This window comes from Sceloporus undulatus, chromosome 1 (assembly GCF_019175285.1).
Source record: "Sceloporus undulatus isolate JIND9_A2432 ecotype Alabama chromosome 1, SceUnd_v1.1, whole genome shotgun sequence".
NCBI lineage: Eukaryota > Metazoa > Chordata > Lepidosauria > Squamata > Phrynosomatidae > Sceloporus > Sceloporus undulatus.
The window spans coordinates 282,514,604-282,535,060 of record NC_056522.1 but is presented as its reverse complement, the minus strand read 5'-3'; the positions used below and the strand labels follow the sequence as shown (position 1 = coordinate 282,535,060).

General features: G+C 39.9%; 1 protein-coding gene across 1 annotated transcript in view; it reads left to right on the top strand.

The window, feature by feature from the left end:
• SPON1 (spondin 1) overlaps positions 1–20,457 on the top strand; it is a 433,156-nt gene that overhangs the window by 327,920 nt on the left and 84,779 nt on the right. Inside the window, exon 7 of the mRNA XM_042474844.1 lies at positions 17,717–17,781. Coding sequence (XP_042330778.1) covers positions 17,717–17,781 — 65 coding nt within the window. The remainder of the gene's footprint in view (positions 1–17,716; positions 17,782–20,457) is intronic.

Here is a 20,457-nt window from a genome sequence, read left to right as displayed (position 1 = left end):
AGAAAGAAATCCAAACATTTGCAAACTTATTATTGTAAACACCAACTTTACCGACATAGATAAAGGGGGTAAAATGGAATAATTAATAATAATAATAATTTGTTTTATTTATATACCGCTATTCCAAAGATCATAGCAGTGAACAGCAAGTAAGCTAATTAGCAAGTAAGCTAATTTGCCCCCAACAGTCATTTTAGCGACCTCGGAAGGATGCAAGCCTGAGTCGAGCTTGAGTCCTTTTGCTGGTCTTGAACTCGCAACCTTGTGGTTTTGAGTGAATGGCTGCAGTACAGGCATTTAACCACTGTGCCACCAGGGCTCCTTATTTAATCATTTGGATCCTATGATTTGAGACTCTTGGTGTGCACTCATGAAAGGAAGAAAGAACTGTGCCATTTATCCTGCACTGGTTAGTTACATACCTGCCAACTGTGACAGGGGCAGGGTACAGACTGCCCAAAAAGGGTGGCCTGCCAGTGCCTACTTTTCCACCAGAGGGAAGCCTCAGTCGCCAAATGGCGAGGCTTCCCACAGGTGGAAAAAGAACACGCAAAAAGCAGATTCTTTCTACGCCACAGTGGCGGCGTAAGGATGCCAAATGGCACTTGCATAACAATGGCTGTGCCTGTCTGTACAGAGCGCTGCCATTTTGATGCCCTCGTCACATGCGAGGGGCGAGGGGCTTCTAGAAGTGCCACCCCTCACACATGATGAGGGTGACCTTTTTGGCCCATCTGGACTGGGCCCAGGACAGTCCTAATTAATCCACTGTCAACTGTTTTTAAAAGTCCCAGTTTCTCTCTCCTTCTCCTACTTTACCTTTTTATCCTGGCATATTGCAACCAAGGTAAGATGAGTTCAAAGTGCAAAAATAGTTTCCACTCAACTCAGAAGGTGGAATGAAAAGAGGAACGGGCAGAATATTGCTCTTCCTAGTGGGCTCAGACAAAAGGAAACTCTACTCACTTGTGTGGTCTTCTTTATTCATAATTGTTGCCATCTTAACCACACTCTGATGTTATTTTGCCACACACATGCCAGTTTTCATCTGTGTGATGTGAAATGTTAATATTTGGCTGTTTAAGAGATGCCTACCCCAAACTGCAGCACCAAATTCTGCCTTTCTTTGGTAAAAGGATGAAAATCAGGATGCAGTACAGTTGTTTGCCTACCATGCTTGTGTAGTTTGTGATGTGCATATACATTTTAAAAAGTTCTTATTGTGGCTAAAGGCACAGGTTCTTGATTGCTTTTGCTATTCCTACATTTCGTCACTTTCAGCAGACTTTGCTCCCCCACAAGGTTGTTTGTATTGTGTGGTGGCATGAAAAGCTTTGCTTTAGTATGTATATAATTGCACTTATCAGCCTGATGCTTTTAAATATGCAGTTTCCAAGCAATTCACTCTTAATGTAAATTCTACACTTAAGCTCTTGGGGATGCTAAGTCAGGAATCAGACAGGAGAAGGAAATTGCAGGGTGCCGAAGTTACCAACAATGTTTAAAAAGATACTGCTTATTACACACACACACACACACACACACACACACGAGAGAGAGAGAGAGAGAGAGAGAGAGAGAGTAGTCAGTAGAGATACACAGATTTAATTGGCCTTGATAGCTGGGTATTATTTATGGCTTTCCCTCCACTGTCCCTATTTGAAGTCTTCTGTTATAAGATATAAGATTTGGGGGCATTGAGAGATCAGGCATTTACCTGGCTGAGACACTGAGAGAAGCACTGAGAAGCTCTCTTACTGAACTGTGCTAAATCAGGAGAATAGAAAAAGACCAGGATTTTGCAAATGGAAATAGTAGCTGTTAGGAAAAAAAAGGTCAAACAAACAAACAAAACACCTTAATACTGATGTTTTTGGGTTAAAGTCAGTTACTACCAGATAGTTTGTTGGCTGAGATGTGGAAGGGCCTTTGTATTGTTTGTGATGTTTATAAATTCACATTCATATTAATAATTTCCAGTTCACAAGAAGCAGAGAGTTGCCCTTTATATGTCCACTGTTGTTGCTGTGTGTCTTCAAGTCTTTTCCAATTTATGATGACCCTGAGGTGAACCTATCTTGGGATTTTCTTGGCAAGTTTTGTTCAGAGCAAGTTTGCCCTTGCTTTCGTCTGAGGCTGACAGAGTCTGATTTGCCCAGGGTCACCCACTGGATTTCTATGGCTGAGCAGGGATTTGAACCATGACCACCACCACCACCCGCGCGATGTAGTCTTACACACAAAGTCAAAATCACTCATGGCATAATATTCCAAGTTTCTATGTATGACTGTGAAGCTGAGTTTAGGGGAGAATGAAGCTTAAAAAACTGTAATTTTATTAGAACAATATGTTAAATACTAAAATAAGAGCTAAAACCTGCTGTGAGGCGTATTCTGGCTTGTAAGCCACACTTAGTAAGATAATAGGCAGAACTGGGCTTGAAAACTGCAATTCCCAAAATAATACAAAACTATAACAATTCCTCTGCGTCTCACACCTTGTATAGAAATGAGTACACACAATATTATTATAATTACAGAGTGCACAGACAGAGGCTTGGATGGAAAGGGATATACAGTATGCCCATAACAGATAAAAGTGTACAAAAGATTCAAAAAAAGACCAGACGCGTTTCGACAATTGTCTTCATCAGTGGTCCAAAGAACTGTAGGAATAAAATAAGTGAAAATCAAACACTGTGCTGACATAAAGAAGACCATATAGCTAGAAAATGGTAAATGTATAGGTACCTACTTAAGCCACCTTGTAAGGTAGAGCATGTGGGAACCACCTGTCCTTTTGGTAAGTGGAAGGTCAACTCAGACCTTGAGCCGTGCCTGAAAAATTTAGGCAAAATTTGATAAAAGATGGATTACAATAAAAGCTGTTTTGTGTAAAGCCAATTGCTTTCCAACTCACCTAGGCTGGGGTGTCCCACAAGTACTTGTCAGCTCTGATGCTGTTATGCAAAGGGAAAATTTAAATCCTTTTGCAAACCAAAAACTAATACACCTGTTAGATCTCATCAAAAATCATTCTGCAGTGGATGCGATCCTGTAAGTAATAACAGTCCCTGCCATTATTGACAGAAAAAAAGAAGGCAAACATTTGAAATACTTATAGAACAGCAGACCAATTGCAGTTGTCATTCAGACCATGCGGTTTCTGTGTTTGTAGTGTGTACATCCAAAACAATTCCCTGTGCCGGAGTTTTCTTTCAAGATGTAATCCAGTTCCCGGGACTCTTTCTATTGTCCAAAACCTGATATCCGTGTCCGAGTGGTTGCAAAGAGTAAAATGTTCAACCATTGGTGCGGTCATCCTTCTATTCCTAATGCAGCTCCTGTGTTCTGATATCCTTGTTTTTACACTGCGAGTCGTCATCCCGATGTATAGAAGGTCGCAAGGGCATTGGATGGCATAGACCACTCCTTTGGTATTGCAGGTAAACAGATCATTCAAGGTGTACACTCTATTATTCACTGGATTGACAAACTCCGTTAGTCTTACACAGTATTTGCAAACACTACAATTATAACAAGGAACATTCCCTTTCGTTCTACTCTGTGGTGAATATGGTAGAATCCCTTGTACTGTACACTTGCTATGGACCAAATGATCTGCAAGATTCTTGGCACGTTTGTACACAAATAAAGGTTTATTAGAGCACCCAGGAACATCCTGGAGCAAATTCCAATATTTAAGAATTGCATTCTGTATGTGCCTGGTATTGCCATTGAAAGTGATGGGTATGAGCATTCTAGTGTGTATTCCCTCTCTCTCTTTTTTTACAAAGAGGCTCCTTCGTTCCATCCTCCTTACTTTAAAGTAAGCCTGCTTCAAACTCTTTTTAGGGTATCCCCGTACAACAAACTGTTCTATGAGAGTTTTTGCATGTTTATCAAATTCCATCAGACCAGAACAGTTCCTTCTGAGTCTGAGGAACTGGGAGTAGGGAAGATTTTGCTTCATGTGGCGTGGATGAAAACTATCATACCTCAGGAGGGAATTTGTGTCAGTTTCCTTCCTGTACAAATCAGTTTCCAATAGAACCCCTTTTTTTACCACTAGTACATCCAAGAAATTGATTTTAGCATTATCGAAGTTCAGTTCAAATTTAATTGTATTGTGCACACTATTAATGCTTTGTTGAAAATTAAAAAGCTCATTTTCTGATCGATTCCAGATGATAAAGATGTCATCCAAATATCTTTTAAACTCTAGTATGTTAGTTTTATAGATATTATCTTCATTTAATATATGCTGTTGCTCGAAATTATCCATAAAGAGGTTTGCTAACTCTGGAGCAAATTTGCATCCCATTGCTGTACCTGAAACCTGCCAATAGTACTTATCCTGGAATGAAAAATAATTTTGTTTAAGGGAAATTTCAGCTAGTGTACACAAAAAATGGGTAGGAGGATGTGAATGGTCTCTTCTCTTATTAAGGGTTGATTCTATAATGTCCATATGTATGACTGTGAAGCTGGACAGTGAAGAAAGTTATGGTACTATGGGATTTCACCAATATTAAGCTTACTGAAATTAGTTTTGTTCAGTTCCAGTTGCTGTAGCTGTGTATCCAAGTCATTTCCAATTTATGGTGACTCTAAGGTGAACCTATCACAGTGTGTGTGTGTGTGTGTGTGTGTGTGTGTGTGTTTGCAAGATTTGTTCAGAGGAATTTGCCTTTGCTTTCCTCTGAGATTGAGAAAGTATGACTTGACCAAGGTCACCTAGTGGGTTTCTATGGCAAAACCGTGGTCTCCAGCATCACTGTTCAATATTCAAACTGCTCCACCATGCTTTGCACTAGTTCAAACTAAAAAAAAAAAAAAACAATTAAAAAACCCCTAAAAAGATGGTAACTGACACAATGGCAGACATCAACCTGCATAGCTGAGTTAAGATCTGTATCCTGGAGTCACCCATGCAAATCCAGCAACAACACTTGTTGTTCATGGTGTTTAATGCATTGTGTATGATTTTAAAATATTTTAATTCCTTTTGCAAACCATTCTGATGAGTTTGAACTGAAGCAGATGGCCCAGAAAGAGAGACCTATGGCCACTCTGGCCCCAATTTGTCTGGGACTGTGGCAATCGCATGGCCCGCTCCCAAAGCAGGCCACCACCACAGTCCTAAGCTGGCAGCCAGCAGGAGTGGATTACAACCACTTCTAAAAGAGTTGACTCTTGTCCCGTAAACATGGTCTCAGAGTGGCTTCTGGCTTCCTTGGGGGCATGTGATATCTAGAAACTATGCCCCCAAAGTGGCTACTTGGCCTATCTGTTTCAGACCTTTAATAATGAAGCAAGGCAGAAATAAAATTAGTGAAACAAAATTAATGTGATAACTCCCTGTTCTCAGAGTTACAAAGAAGAGTACTTACCATTTCAAAGTGTTCCCAGCTTGGCATGGAGAGGTGTCTTTGGGTGTATCCACACTGCAGAATTAAAGCAGTTTAGCATTTTATTTGCCATGACTCTGCTGTACAAAATCCTGGGTTTTGTAGTTTGGTGAGGTATTCAGCCTGGTCTGTCGAAGCAGTCTGGTTCTACAGGAAAGTACAAATTCCAGGTTTTCGTAGCATTTTGGCCTTATGTACACAGTAGAAATAATGCAGTTTGACACCACTTTAACTGCTGTGACTCCATGCTTTCGAATTCTGGGAATTGTATTTTTGTTGTGGCTCCAGAGCTGTCTAACAGAGGCAGCTAAAACTCTCAAAAAACTACAGTTCCTCAGATTCCAGAGGTTTGAGCCATGACATTTAAAGTGGTGTCAAACTGGACTATTTCTGCAATATGTGTTAGGCCAGAATCATGGCCGTTAAAGAGGTGTCAAACTGCTTTAATTCTGCAGTGTTGGTAAACCCTTTCCCCCTTCTCCAAGCCTCCACAGCTTCTAGAGGACTCAGGCAGGTAGCAGAGATGGTTATTGCTTCCTGTCTAGCAAGACACAAGATTTCCATCCTCATTCTGACTTCTCTTTGATGTATAGATAGCTTGTCAGAGAGCATGTGTCCACATAATAACAAAAAAGGGATTTATGGTTGCTAGTATCAGCCACAATGATAGAACACTTGTCTGTATGCTTTCTTTAATTTCCAGATTATTTGTGCTTTAGTCTCCTCACAATGAACATTTGGAGCACTAGTATTCCCTGAAGCTGAGGTAGTTGTGCAAGTGACAGTTGTGCAAGGTAACACCAGGAATGTATGCTGAAAACTGGACCTGAACCAATAAGCAGAACCTGCTTCCTCATTCTTAGAATATATTAAACCCCTCCTCAGACTTTCTAAGATGTAAATAAGAAAAACACATAAGGAAGGTAATACATTAGCCTCACATGTTCCAAGGTGAAAGAGGATCTTCTCTTTATAAAGAGGATCTTCTCTTTCTAAAGTTAACTTCTATCTGTGGAGAACAACTGGAAATGACAATGCATTGGATGGACTAACACACTTCAATTCCTCAAACATTTGTCTTATTCAAATTTAAGAATGACAAAATAGATATTAACTCTCACCAGCCATTGCATTTACCAATTTCTAAGAACTGGTGGAACTAAAGAAGAAGAAGAAAGCCATCACAACCCCTCCCATTAATGAGTGACTGTTCTGTGGGGTCTAAGGCTTTAATGGCCGGCATCCATAGTTTTTTGTGGAGTATTTTGGGCTATGTGACCATGTTCTAGAAGAGTTTCTTCCTGATATTTCTCCAGCATCTGTTTCGCTGAAGATGCCAGCCACAGATGCTGGCAAAACATCAGGAAGAAACTCTTCTAGAACATGGCCACAGAGCCCTAAAAACCCCACACAAAAACTATGTTCTGATACTGTTACTTTCAGCAACTGAGGCTGCCACCACACTGCAGAATTAATGCAATTTGACATTGCTTTAACTATCATGGCTCCATCCGATGGAATCCTGGAATTTGTAGTTTGTTGTGCTACCAGAGCTCTCTGATGGAGAAGGCTAAATATCTTACAAAACTACAAATCCCACAATTCCATAGCATTGAGCCATGGCAGTTAAAGCAATGTCAAACTGCATCAATTTTGCAGAATTCTGTAGAATGAAAACTCTTACCCAGTGCTGCTTAGTGAAGGAATAATTAAATAAGGGCATTCTTTAAAATTCTGTGGATAGATTACATTTTAGAATATAGAGAGAAAATGTGTGTTAAACTGGGTTTGATTGGATCCATTGATCTGATTATGAAAAGAGGCAATCAGATTCTTCATAGCAGTTTCTCTGAAGGCTGGACCAGAAATTGGGAAGTAAAGATGAATGAGAAAATGATGTCCCTCCCTATCCTGGCAGCTCTTCATGAGCAGAACAGTGTTGTGATATATGGCCATTTGATCCTGATTGGATTTGGAAGTACTACAGCAACAAGGAAGTGCAATGCAATAGAGCTGGTTAGAGGGTGAGCTATCTTCATCAGAGCTTGGACCAGTTACTTTGGACAACAATTCTCAGCATCCCCACCCCCAGTCAGCATGGCTTTTGACCATCTTAGCTGAGTGATTCTGGGACTTACAAAAATATTTTTTCCCCAAAGCAAATGTATTGGAAACACTTATTTATCACCATTTTAAAAATGAATCAATTCATAAGCATTTAGGAGGGGGAAAAACTGAAGGAGTTCTGTTGGAAACTATTTACTTTTTGCAAAGGGATGTCACCTTTGTGAGGCCTAGAATACTAATAAGCACACAAGGAATCATATGGTAATAGCTGAATATTGCATGGAGATGTTTTTCTCCTCCTCTTCAGCCCATTCCATATGGAAATCTATTTAACAGTTCAGATTGTTCTTACATAATTCTTTATTTTTTTGTCAATGGTTGTTCCATGGAGTTTTCTCTCACTGAAATTTTTAAGCATGGTTTTTATGGTTCAGAGAATTGAAAAGAGTTGCAATTACCTGTGCACAGCAGCTGATGCCCATTTAGAATATTTATGCTGTAAACTCTGGCTCAAAAATAACACTGTTAAGCTGATTTGTCACAAAAACTTTGAAAGCTTGGAGAATGGCCACCTGCTCACAAAATGTAGAGCTGTAAAGTGGTTGTAATTAAAGTTGTTGGCTTTAAATAGAATAAAAAATTGTTCTTTGCTACATCCAGTCAATTCTAGCTGGGTTTCATAATGACATTAATACAGAACTATACCTGTACACTTGCATAGAGTATATGCATGCTTATTCCAAAGTCTGCTCCATTGAGCCAAGTGGTATGTTTGAGTAAATAGGATCAAGCTTTAAGAAGCAGAGTTGGGAAGAAGTTATTTATTTAGCCTAAAGCTCCCAGAATCCCCAGCTGGCACAGTCAGCTCATTGGAAGTGAATAAAAATTTGGCCAACATGCATTTTTGTGGGGAGAAATATGGAGATAAACAGATGTGGAAACAAGACAGCACACATACAAAACTGACACAGATTAGAAATATGCTGGTCCATACATCCTTAATGAACAAAGCCAATAGTGTGTCTAAACACTGACTAGAATTATTTAGTTTATTGTTGAATATACAGTGATCCTTCCACATTTGCTGGGGTTAGGGGTACACCCCTGTGAAGGTGGAAAAACCACAAATAAGAAAACACTATTATTTTCACCTAAGAAAACACCTCTCTAGGAATCTGCAGGTCCCCCAGTACAACTCTGTGGTCAACATCTGCCACAAGTTGATCACAGAATCATGCTGGAGGACCTGCTAATGCTTAGAGAAGTGTTTTCTCTAGGAACTTCTAGGTTCTGTAGCACAACTCTATGGCCAACTTCTGGCAGAATTGCACTGAAGGACCTAGAGATTCCTAGAGAGAACATATTAATCAAAACCACAAATAATCAAATCCACAAAAGTCAAATCCACAAATGTGGAGGGACAACTGTATTCACATACTGTATATACTCATATATAAGTCTAGAAATGTTAGTCAAAAAAATGAGCCGAAAACCTGTGTTGACTTATCCATGGATCAATGTAAGTACTGTACTTTAACACTTATTTTAAAAAAGAACCATCCCCTGGTGAAAGGCAAGAGCATAATCTGTCCTGGAATTACTGGCCCCCACTATTCTCTCATCCACCCAGGCTTTAATATGAACACAAACAATGTCTGCTGGGATTTTGTATGTTCTTTGACATTGTTTTCCTTTGCTTCATCCTTTACATCCTTAGTTACATGCCTCTAGGTTTTACTCTCAATGGGTCATATCGAAATCCCTAATTTTGGCCCCCAAACCTGCCATTGACATGAGGTAAACTTATAGTCGGGTATATATAAAGTACCTTGTTGTGTGTCCTTCATATACCTTGTTGTTGTTTAAGAATGGTGATCCTAAGGTGAACTTATCACAGGGTTTTCTTGGCAAGATTTGTTCAGATGGGGGTTGCCTCTGAGGTTGAGAGAGTCTGACTTGCCCAAGATCACTTATTGGGTTTCCATGGCCAAGTGGGGATTCAAATCCTGACCTCACTGAGTCCTAGTCCAGCTCTCAAACCAATACCAGTACCTATACTCATATACGTACTCCATCAGAAACTTCTCTTGACCTCTCACAAATTGGATGCAGCCTTTAAAATTCAATATAAAAATATAACAATGATGAAAAGTGAAAAAAGATAAAATAAAATATAGTTCTTAAACAGAAAAGTCCAGACTACACATTATTCCAAAAAAGAAGTTGGCAAGTGCTGAAAAGCCCATAAAAACAGTGCTAGGCAGCCTTCATCCAGCCTCAGAGGGAGTGAAAGGCAGGCCCAGCTCCATCAGGCCTAGTCTGAAGTAAGAAGGGCCCTCCCTCCAGTCCATCTTCTATGGTCCCGGCCTCAGAGGGAGTGAAGAACCACTGGACTTATTCCCTTTCTCAACTATCATTCCCTTCTCCTTTTGTGTCATGCCTTTTTGGATTGTAAGCCTGTGGGCAAGGAAATGTCTATCTGTAAGCCACTTTGAGAGCCTTTACAGCTGAAGAGAAGGGTATAAATACAGTAAGTTAAGTAAGCAAATAAATAAATAAATTGTATTTATTTATATTCTGCTTTTTCTCAAAGGAATCAAAGCGGATTACAGCAATAAAATAACATACCATTTAAGAAATACAGTTAAAAGCCCCAGAGCCCCCAGCCCTCCCCCCAAATTATAAAAAAACATTAGTCAACCCATAAAAAGAAATTAAACAACAAGAAAATTTAAAACATTCCAACACAGTACAGTTTTAAAAAAATTATCCTGGGAGGCTATTCTATAATGTGTATTTCAGACGTACTAATTGGTAACTCTTCTTCAATAAATTCCCCTAACACGTACGCTTCTTTTTTTTTAGTGCAGCCAGTTGTTTCAAAGAATATCATATAAATTCCCTAAAAAATCATTAACTTGCTTTTACATCCCCCTTCCTTCCCCCCCCCCCCCCCCCGCTGCTTGTCATTCCTGAATCCGATCAGCTCTTGTCAAATACACATTATCACTCTGTTTACAAAGTCTCCACACCTATCATAAAAGTCAGAAATGGACTTCAGGGGCTTTGAGGCCTCTGATGAGATGAAAAAAGTAGTTTATGTAGTGTCTGATGAGGGAGGGGAATGGATTTCTTATTTATAGGGGGATAGAAATGGCAGGCGCTTGTATGTTCAGAATGATTTAGTTGCTGAGGGAATAATTCAGTCTCTAACTGTATATGTTGGTATATAAATATTGATTTCTGTCCAAGCATATCTATAATCTTCATTTATGATGAAGAGTGGTTTTCTCAAGTGCCACTGTTTTCCAAATGTCAGGTTATAAGTGCATCTCCATTCTGCACAAGAAAATCATTGTCATATAAATGCAGTTGTATGAAGAATAAAATAGGCAAAACCCTGCCTATGTTGAATCTCCACTAGAAATAGATTTACGGCTGTTCACTTTATGGGTAGCTCAGGGTTGGGTCTTTGTCCTAGGCATACAACAAAGACTGCAGGCCACAACCCATATGAGATGAAACAGGACTAGCAGAAGTCCCTTGTGCCAGTTCTTTGTTTTATTATTTAACACTGCAGATGTGGGACTAACCAGCTCAATGCTCTTAGCATGTAAATTTCCCTCTCCACACTGAGCTACCCAGAGAACAGATATGCCTCCCTGCCCTAAGATTTAACTGCCTACCTATGTGCCACTCTAACCTCTCTGGGGAAGGTATTGCATAACTGGGACAACACCCGCCAAAATAATCTATTCCCTAGCAACCACCTCCTCACATCATTTGACAGTGGCATCTGATGATACCTTCACTGGTCAGGGAATACCTGGTGTAGTTTTCACTGGCAGTTCTGTAGTTTGGATCCATTTCCCCTTGATTTTAGTGAGGTTATGCTAAACATTCCTATGTTGGAACTCAGCCTAATGTAATACACCAGGTTTTTGATACCTCTAATATAGGAATATTTGTATCTAAGGCAGGGGATTCATAAGGGCAATAAGAAAAACCCAGTCATTATAGGACTATTATACAAATACCAGCTGTCTACTTTATAAAAGCACAGCTGAGCACACAATTCTTTTCCTCATGAGTGACTGAGTGGACTGGCTGATGCTCTCTATTTTGCCATTTGTTCAGGTGAACAGAATCTAATAATGATTCTCATTAGAGCTGCTCAAAACACAGCATAAATGCAGTTATATTCCTAATCCATCGTTATGAATGTTCCTTATTATAAAGTTAGGTAACAAAATAATGCAGTTTCAGGAAAGAAAGAAAAAAGGATTTTCATAGATCATGCTATTTTTTTAAGGATAGTTTTTTTTTTTAAATTAAAATGCTGCAGTTCTATGGCTGCAGTGCTATGGCCGTGGGCAATTCCCCTGGGGGGAAAGAAAGGATTCCAGACACAGAGGGACTATGGAATGGAATTAGTGATGTTATGGGGTGAACCAAGGGGAGCTTTGGATTTGCAGGATACAAGGTTTTCCTGCTCTCCAGCTGTGTCCTAAAACAAACCTAGAGTTGGCATGACTGCCATCCCAGTGTCTGCACTTAAAGGAATATAAGTCAGTGTCTCATTCTCAGAACAGGAAGGAATGGCTCCTTTTCCTCCATTTCTGTCTTGCCAGCATGAGGTCAGTGTACTTTAGGTACACTGGAGGCTCTGAGAATGATGAACTTCAAATCAGTAGGTGGAACTGCACTCTCAGTGCAGTCTTTCTTTGTCTTGGGGCCAAAGTGTTGGACCGCAAAGCCCATGATTGCCAGCTCTTGCCTTCCTCTCTGGGGATGGTAGGATTTGTAAACAAACAATATCTGGGAATCTAGAACTGGGGGAAATTGTTTTAGTGGAAAGTTCCTATCTTTTAATTGTGGGCTGTCCATGCATTTCACTACAGGTTGAGTCTCTCCCTTATCTGAAATGCTTGGGGCCAGAAGTGTTTTGGATCTTTGAGGGGTTTTTTAGATTGTAGAATATTTGCAAGTATGTAATGGGGTATCTCAGTGATGGGAACCAAGTCTAACCCTGAAATTCATTTATGTTTTGTATAAATCTTATACAGTTGGCCCTCCTTATACACAGATTTTGTTATACACAGATTCAAGCATCCATGGTTTGAAAATGTTCAAAAAAAGTATAAATTTCAAATATCAAACCTTGATTTTCCATTTTTTATAAGGGGCACCATTTTGCTATGTCATTATATTTAATGGAACTTGAGCATACACAAATTTTGTTAAACATGGGGGATCTTGGAACCAAATCCCAGCGTATAACAAGCGTCCACTGACAGTAATTTTACACATAATATTTTTAAATAATTTTGTGCATGATGCAAAGTTTGTGTAGACTGAGCTATCAGAAATCAAATGTGTCACTATCTCAGCCATCCACAGAAATAATTTCGTATTTTGGAGGATTTCAGAATTCAGAATTCCAGAATCAACCAGTATTACTCCCAAACACTATTGGCATTGTCATCATCATCATCATCATCATCATCATCATCATCATCATCATCATCATCATCATCATCCCCACCACCATCATTCTCTTCCTGTGTGGTTGGTTTTACTTTCTGATTAGCTGTTCTTGGCCAAACTCCATAGGTTGTTGGAAATCCATGAATTATGTTCTCTGCATTAATTTTAACACATCAGGGCAGCTATGAAACAGAGACAAATTGAATAATGGTACCATGAGAGGCAGGGTTACCCCTTTCCTGTTCCTTTGTTTTTCCAGTTCAAATCACCAAAAGGTGCTGCTTGAACCATTGTAGAAGCAAATAGTACTGGGGCACAGGAAAGTGGTAATGCTCTCTTCAGGAGTGAGATGGGTCTTCTCTGAACTGAGTTTTCCCATGGCTGTTTAATGTTAAAAACAAACTGCTTAAATCCATTGTTGTGCCAATGCTCAGCTGCTAGCACTATGGTTCACCTTCTCTGCCTTTATAGGACCCCATCTCACTGAAAAACTGATGCTACTGGACTTGAAATCCCAGTATCTCTGACCATAAAGAAATACTGGGAGTTGCAGTCCTACAACAGGGGGAGGAGATTTCACAATTCCTACCCTTGTTGTAAAATAAAAAAATAGCAAAATTAACAACAAAAATAGTTCTCCAATCATGATAAAAAAAGAAAAGAAAAGGATACTGTTCAACAAGTTTAGTTTCATATTTTGAACTCACTTAAATTATATCCCCAGTGTGACTATAGGACTGAATTGGAGTTTGCTTCTGCAGCCAGGATGGTAAACACATTGATCTCAGAATAACCATCCTTTTGTGCTGAAAGAGCTATGTCTTTATAAATAATGAAACAATGTTGTGCAATCATATAAAGCATGCCCAACTGTCCTCAGCTAAAACAAAAATTCTCATTTTCCTCCTACACTTCAAAAGGTTACTGTAGTGAACCCTTGTTTGCCCATGCCACCCTAGGGCCAATTCACACTCAGAAATAACCTGGTGTGGTAAATGAATTATTTCCAGGATTTGCCACAATTGAATCTTTCCGTGGCATTGATTTGCCATGATCGTGGCATTTTATCCCTGATTCCATTCACATTGGCAATGGGATAAAATGCGATGGGGAGATTTGATCCTGGCAGGAGGGGGGGAGAGGAAGAAAAGCAGAGGCGGCGGGGAAGAGGAAGAGGAGGAAGAGGGGAGGCAGTGGGGGGAAAGGAAGAGGAGGAAGAAGAAGAAGAGCGAAGGCATTGAGGAAGAGGTGGAAGAGTGGGGTGGTGGGTGGGGAGGAAAAGGAGGAAAAGGAAGAAGAGCGGAGCTGGTGGGGGGAGAAAAGGAGGAAGAGTGGAGGCAGCAGGGGGAGAGGAAGAGGAGGAAAAGGAAGAAGAGTGGTGCGGAAGAGGAGGAAGAGCGGGGCAGTGGGGGGAGAGGAAGGGGAAGAAAAGGAACAAGAAGCAACAACAACAACAACAACAACAAATGGTTCTTTTGAAAAGAACCACAAGAAATCCCATTTCATAAAAACCCAGGTTAAGGGGGATCTGCACCGTGTCCCCCCCCCCATCCAGGTCAGAAAACTCTAGTGCAAGTGTGAACGACCCTCTAATTTGGGGCAGAAAACCTCAGTGCAAGTGTGAATGACCCTCTAATTCGGGTCAGGAAAACCTGCTCAAGTGTGGCATCCTATTACCATTCCAAACCATCCAGAAAAGAATTACGAGGGAGTTAACTGAAAAGGTGATTGGAAGTGAAGACACTCTGAAGGTTGAGCATGACTTGCCGAGGGCAGACCATTCTTCTCCATTTCAGACTTTAATCTGAGCCAGGGAAGAATTTGGAGCATTTAAAGTTTGAGTTAAATTGTGGTGTTGTTTTTTTAAGGCTCTCTCTTTTCCAAGCTAAGATTAGAGTACCAAAATGCATTTCTACTATTTGAATGTTAGGACTTTGTTTCACATGTGGATTTACTCCTTGTGTAGAGCAATTATTTTTTAACATGTTACTTCCAAGTTGTATAAGCTGATATCATTCACATGGCATTTGAAACACAGAACACCAAATTCTCACCAGACTAGGATAAAATGTCATGTTATTATTACAGATTTTGAAAGACTGACTTTTTCATTCTGATTTGCCTCAGTTGGAAACTTTTTTAGCCCCTTGTCTGTTTTTATGAAAATAGCACATTAGCTCTTCATTTTTTTTTTTAAAAAAGTATTATTTCAAAATGTCATTTTAGGATGAGAATACCAGGAGAAGCTAAATAAGCATGACTGGTCATGAATGTCATTTGTTTCCACCCACCACCCACTTCTTAATGAAGAGAGAGAGAGAGAGAGAGAAATAATGACAATAGCAAAAAAGCAGTCTGTGAAAATTGATTTCCCTAAACTGGGGCATATGTGGATTAGAGCTAGCCTGAGGTATTGGAGTCATTTCTATCAAGCAGGGAATGGCAAGATTATCACTAACCTGAAAGGACAGCTCAGTCGGAGCTGAGCTGCCAATTATGTGTAATGTATGGTGTGGGTGTTTTGAGTTTAATTTGGGAAAAGGGGTGTGCGTGTGCCTGTGTGTCTGTGTTTTAAGGCCACAGAAATCATGGGAATCAGTTGTGAATTTCATATTCCCTTAAACAATTTACTGGGAAAGAATCCAGGGGAAGTAAGAAACTCCTAGAAACATGTGATAGATGTTCACCAGAGTCTTGTTAAAAACAGTCTCCTGGTTTTGTTTGAGGTTTATTACACTACATATAATTTCAGACTTGCTGATACAGGAATCCTTCTAAGTTTTTTTTTTTAAAGCAACTCTACATTTATTCACTCTTCAGCCTCAAATAGGTGTGCTATATTCTCATGTCTTTTATGGGAATGAGTCAGCTGGAGAGAAAAGGGCATGAAATCATGCTTTAAGAGAAACAGCCACTTGTTCATTATGGATTATACCTTCATAAGAATAGTTCCTTGCAAAACAAGATCCTTCACACTATTTCCAAATTGATATGGCAAAAATAATATTGGCTTGAGTCTGGTTGCTATCACAACTCCCTGAAGCAAAGCTCTCTGCATACCCCTCCTCCCATGTATGAGCAAGAAAAGGAAAAGTTACCTTTTTGGACTACAGCTCCAAGAATCTCCCAGATAGTATGGCAGAAAATAAGGTTGCCTTGTAGAAAATACTGTTTCTGTTCAAGAAACTTTTTTTTCCTTTTTCTACCTGCCTGCCTTTTTTCATACAATAAATCTTGAACTGTGAATAGTATTCAAAAATTGCACAATTTTCAACAATTTTCTCACGACATAAGGAAAAAATGTAAAATTACTTGTTCTTGCCTGTGAAAATGAGATTTACAAAGATTTAACACCCCCCCACACACACACACACATGCACAAACACTACTGTTTATAGGCAAATGCACTCATTCAGACTTCAGCTCATCAGATTTACAGCACTCATACTTGCTTGGAGAACAGGATGTGGAAAGCCTGTTCTAGGGCTGCATCTGTACTGAAAAAATAATCCAGTTTGACACTACTTTAATTGCCATGGCTCAAGGCTATGGACTCCTGGGATTTTTAGCTTGTTCTGGGACCAGAGCTCTATCACAGACGAGGCTAAATTACTTACAAAACTACATTTCCCAGAATGACATAGCATTGAGTCATAGAAGTTAAAGTGGAATCAGACTGCATTATATCTGCAGTGCAGATGCAGCCTAGGAGGCCCCTATGTCTTCTGACTTTCTGTCTCAACGCTCAGGTACTGTTACTAACATGCCAGCCACAGATGCTGGCAAAACGTCAGGAAGAAACTGTGCTAGAACATGTCCACAGAGCCTGAAAAACCCACAAAAAACTACTGTGGCTAGTGCACGCATGGCAAGAAAGACCATCTCATAACTTGCACAGTGACCCAGAAGTGGATGGTTTTGGTGCTTCTTCTGGATGTATGATCTACATAGGGTGCTAGGCTGAAAGAAAAGGTGTGTTTTTAGATCTTTCTCCTTCCTCCCCAGCTTCTACAGGTTGTTTGGAACAAATTTCCTTCAGTTAGTTGCAAAGTACATTTCTTTTTCCTATTCCAGTTTGATGTTATTTGTACTAGATAAAAATCAACAGAACATGGCTTTACTTTGAGGTGACATTACTAAGCCCTATACATACAATCAACACAATTAAAATTGTAAATATTTTTAAAAGACAGCTTTAAGTTAATGGGGAACATTTTTCTGCCAGGTTTCAGACAAAATGTGTTTCCTGCCCTTGTGTGCCAAAATAAATTGTCTGACTGTATTTACCTAGGTGGGCAAAGGGAGGGCTGGTATTTGCTGCATTATCCTAGGCAGTAAAATGACTTAGTCCATTCCTGGTAATTGCATGTCAGTGGTACTTTTGGTGAGCAGAGGAGAATCCAACAGGAAGTCCAGAACTTGCTCATGGTGAAACTGTCCTCGGAAAAGGCACATGGAAAACCCTCTTCCATCATAATGTACCCCAACATACATAGATTTGCCCACTAGAGGATGTGTTCAGATAGTAATAAACATGATGTCAGAACCATCCCTCTGTGTCACCCAAAGGAAGAAATACATTCCCTGAATAGAAATTGGAATGAGCTATATCTGCCTCCATGGAAATTATGAGGAGCAATTTGAATTCAAGTGCCTTTTCCGCCAGTTACAAATCACTGCAGAGTGTTATTCACCATAATGCTGTCCAAACATCATTTTATTTATTGATGTTTATTGCTTCTCTTTTGCAGAGTGATGAGGTTTTGACTGTCATCAAAGCAAAAGCACAATGGCCTGCCTGGCAACCACTAAACGTGTAAGTAGGCAGGGAATTAAGCCTCCCATAAGACTTTCTTCCTCACTGTCCTCTGACAGGATACTCTAAATGTCTTGCCTTCCACCAAACTTTTATTTGTTTCAAAGAGCAACGGGGGTAAAATGCTGTTGATAAATGAGTTTTTTCAGTTTGTTTGTTGTCTCCTTCTTTTTTATATCTCTCACAATATTTCAGAAGGGAGAGATCAAGTGGGATACCAGATGAGGGGTTTTCTTTATATACCAGACATTATAGATATAAACTGATATCTGTTGTGTTTCCCCTGCTCTGATTGTGAAGATAAATCCACAGTGCTATAAATTAAAAGGCCAATGGCATACATGCTTACTCAGAAATAGATATTGTTGCATTCAGTGGAGCTTATTCCCAAGTATTGTGCAGACCTTCACTTTTCTGACAAAGGTAGCACAGGGAAATTCAGTGGAAGGGGCAGGAGTCTGTAATGGGAAATACTCATTACAAAACTACAGTTCCCAGTTTGTGAGAGGAGAACCATGTCCATGACTTTGTGATATGACAGTTCCCATTAAAAGCAGGGATAGCAAAAGTTTGGCCTTTTTTGAACTAAACAAAAACAAAAAACTCACAGTCCATTGCTATTGTTCTTGCTGGAAAGGAAGTGAGCAGATTTGTATGCCTGAAAAAATTTGGAAACCCAAAAGTTTTCACCTGCTATTTAAAGAAAAAAAAATGTTATATAATCTGTTTAGTCATATGTCGTTATTCTTTTTATTGGTCATATGTGGTCATTATTTTTGTTTTCTTCATGTTCAGCTGTAAATCTGTCTTTGCATTTTTTTTTCCTTGACTTTCTTCAGAAATCATTCTAAATGGGGGTTGGATTGAATGGCCCTTGTAATCTCTTCCAACTCTATGATTCTATGATTCTAAATTGTTGCTATTTGATGCTAGTAGTATGGTGTCACCTTCATATTTTGGATTATTGCTGTTCCACCCTCCTTCCTCCATATTAAATCCTGCTTACTTTTTAAAAAATATTCTTTATTTACAGACAATTCACACAAAAAGTAGCATGTATGCATAGAAAGAAACATACATATAAAACCTCAAAAGTGAAAAGCAGTCATATTCAAAAGGGATCATGTGGTTTCTTCATATTCTGCCCTGATAGTAGCCTCTTGTCCTAAGTACAGGTTACACATCAGGAAAAGCAAGTGTTGTGGCACACCCATTTCTTTTAAGAGTGATCCATAGTTTTTAATGATCTACAGAATCCAAGGCTTTGCTATAATCTATAAAGCACAGAGAGATTTTCTTGTGAAATTCTTTAGTGTACTCAATTATCCAACATATGTTTGTAATATGATCCCTAGTGCTTCTTACTTTCCTGAACTCAGCATGGAATCTGTCTTTTCTCTCCCCCTATAGGGTAAAAGTCTTTGTTGTAGAAATTTGAGCATCACTTTGCTGGTATGGGAAATTAATGCATTGGTCCTGTGGTAACCTCATTCTATCATGTCCCCTTTCTTGGGGAAGCATTTGTAACCTGTAGGCCATTGTTTTGTTTTCCATATTTGTTGTCAAATTTTAGATAGAACTAATAATTGTGATTATTATTTTTTATCTCAAATACTCTGAGTGCAGCTTTCACTTTACTTTTTAAAACTGTAGGTTCATCTTAGGATGGTTTTTCCTTTAATGACTGTCATCCTTTTATCTCTTTAGTATACCTCTTCAGTGTACCTGTCTCATCATCTTTTCATTTCTACTTGATCATGTAATGTGTTCCCCTGTTGGTCACATACCATCATAAAATATAAATTTCCTTTCAGTTTCTTAGATCTTGTGGAAGATGTCTCTTCACTTCTCTCTTATCTGTCTTTAACTTCCTGAAAAATTTCATTGAGGCGTCTCTTTCTTTTGGGATAAGTTGGGGGGATACAGACCGCCCCTTTGGGGCGACCTGCACCCGCCCCTTTCCCTGACTGATCAAGGCATGAGCTGCCACAGCGGCAGCCCCGGAGCCCTCGACCCACTGCTTTTCCTGGCCTTGGGGAAGTGGCAAAAGGCCGCTTCCCCACGGCCTGGAAAGGGTTGTCCTTGGGGCTTCATGCCCCAAGGACAGCCCAACAGCAGAGGAGAGAGAAAGAAAGGGGCCACTCAGCCTTTCTCTCTGTATTGCTGGCATGGCTGTTTAAAGGCTGCACCAGCGATACCCGCAGTGGAAGGAGCTCCAAAATGGAGCTCCTTCTGGTGCTGCTGAAAGGGCACCACAAGCGCTCTTCAGTGGTGCCAAGATGTAACGGCCGTGCCATGCCGTTTGGACGTGACACGGCCGTTACATCAAAATGGCGGCACCCCTGTGTACAGGGCGCCGCCATTTTGACACCCCCGTCATGTACTAGGGGTGGGGCCTGTATGGATGCTGCATCCTCGGCCAATCCCTAGCACATGACAAGGGCAGCGCAAAGGCCCCTTTAAATTGGGCAATATAGTATCTTTTTGCATTCCTTCCCGACAGTGTCCCTGGTTTCATTCAAGAGTTTGAGTCCTGGCTCCTGGACAAATAGGCTTAATATAGTCAGCCCACTGTAACCGTGGATTTTTTTTTATCCATGTATTAAAGCATCCATGGTTTGAAAATATTTCTAAAAATGTATAAATGCCAAAAAGCAAACTTTCATTTTGCCATTT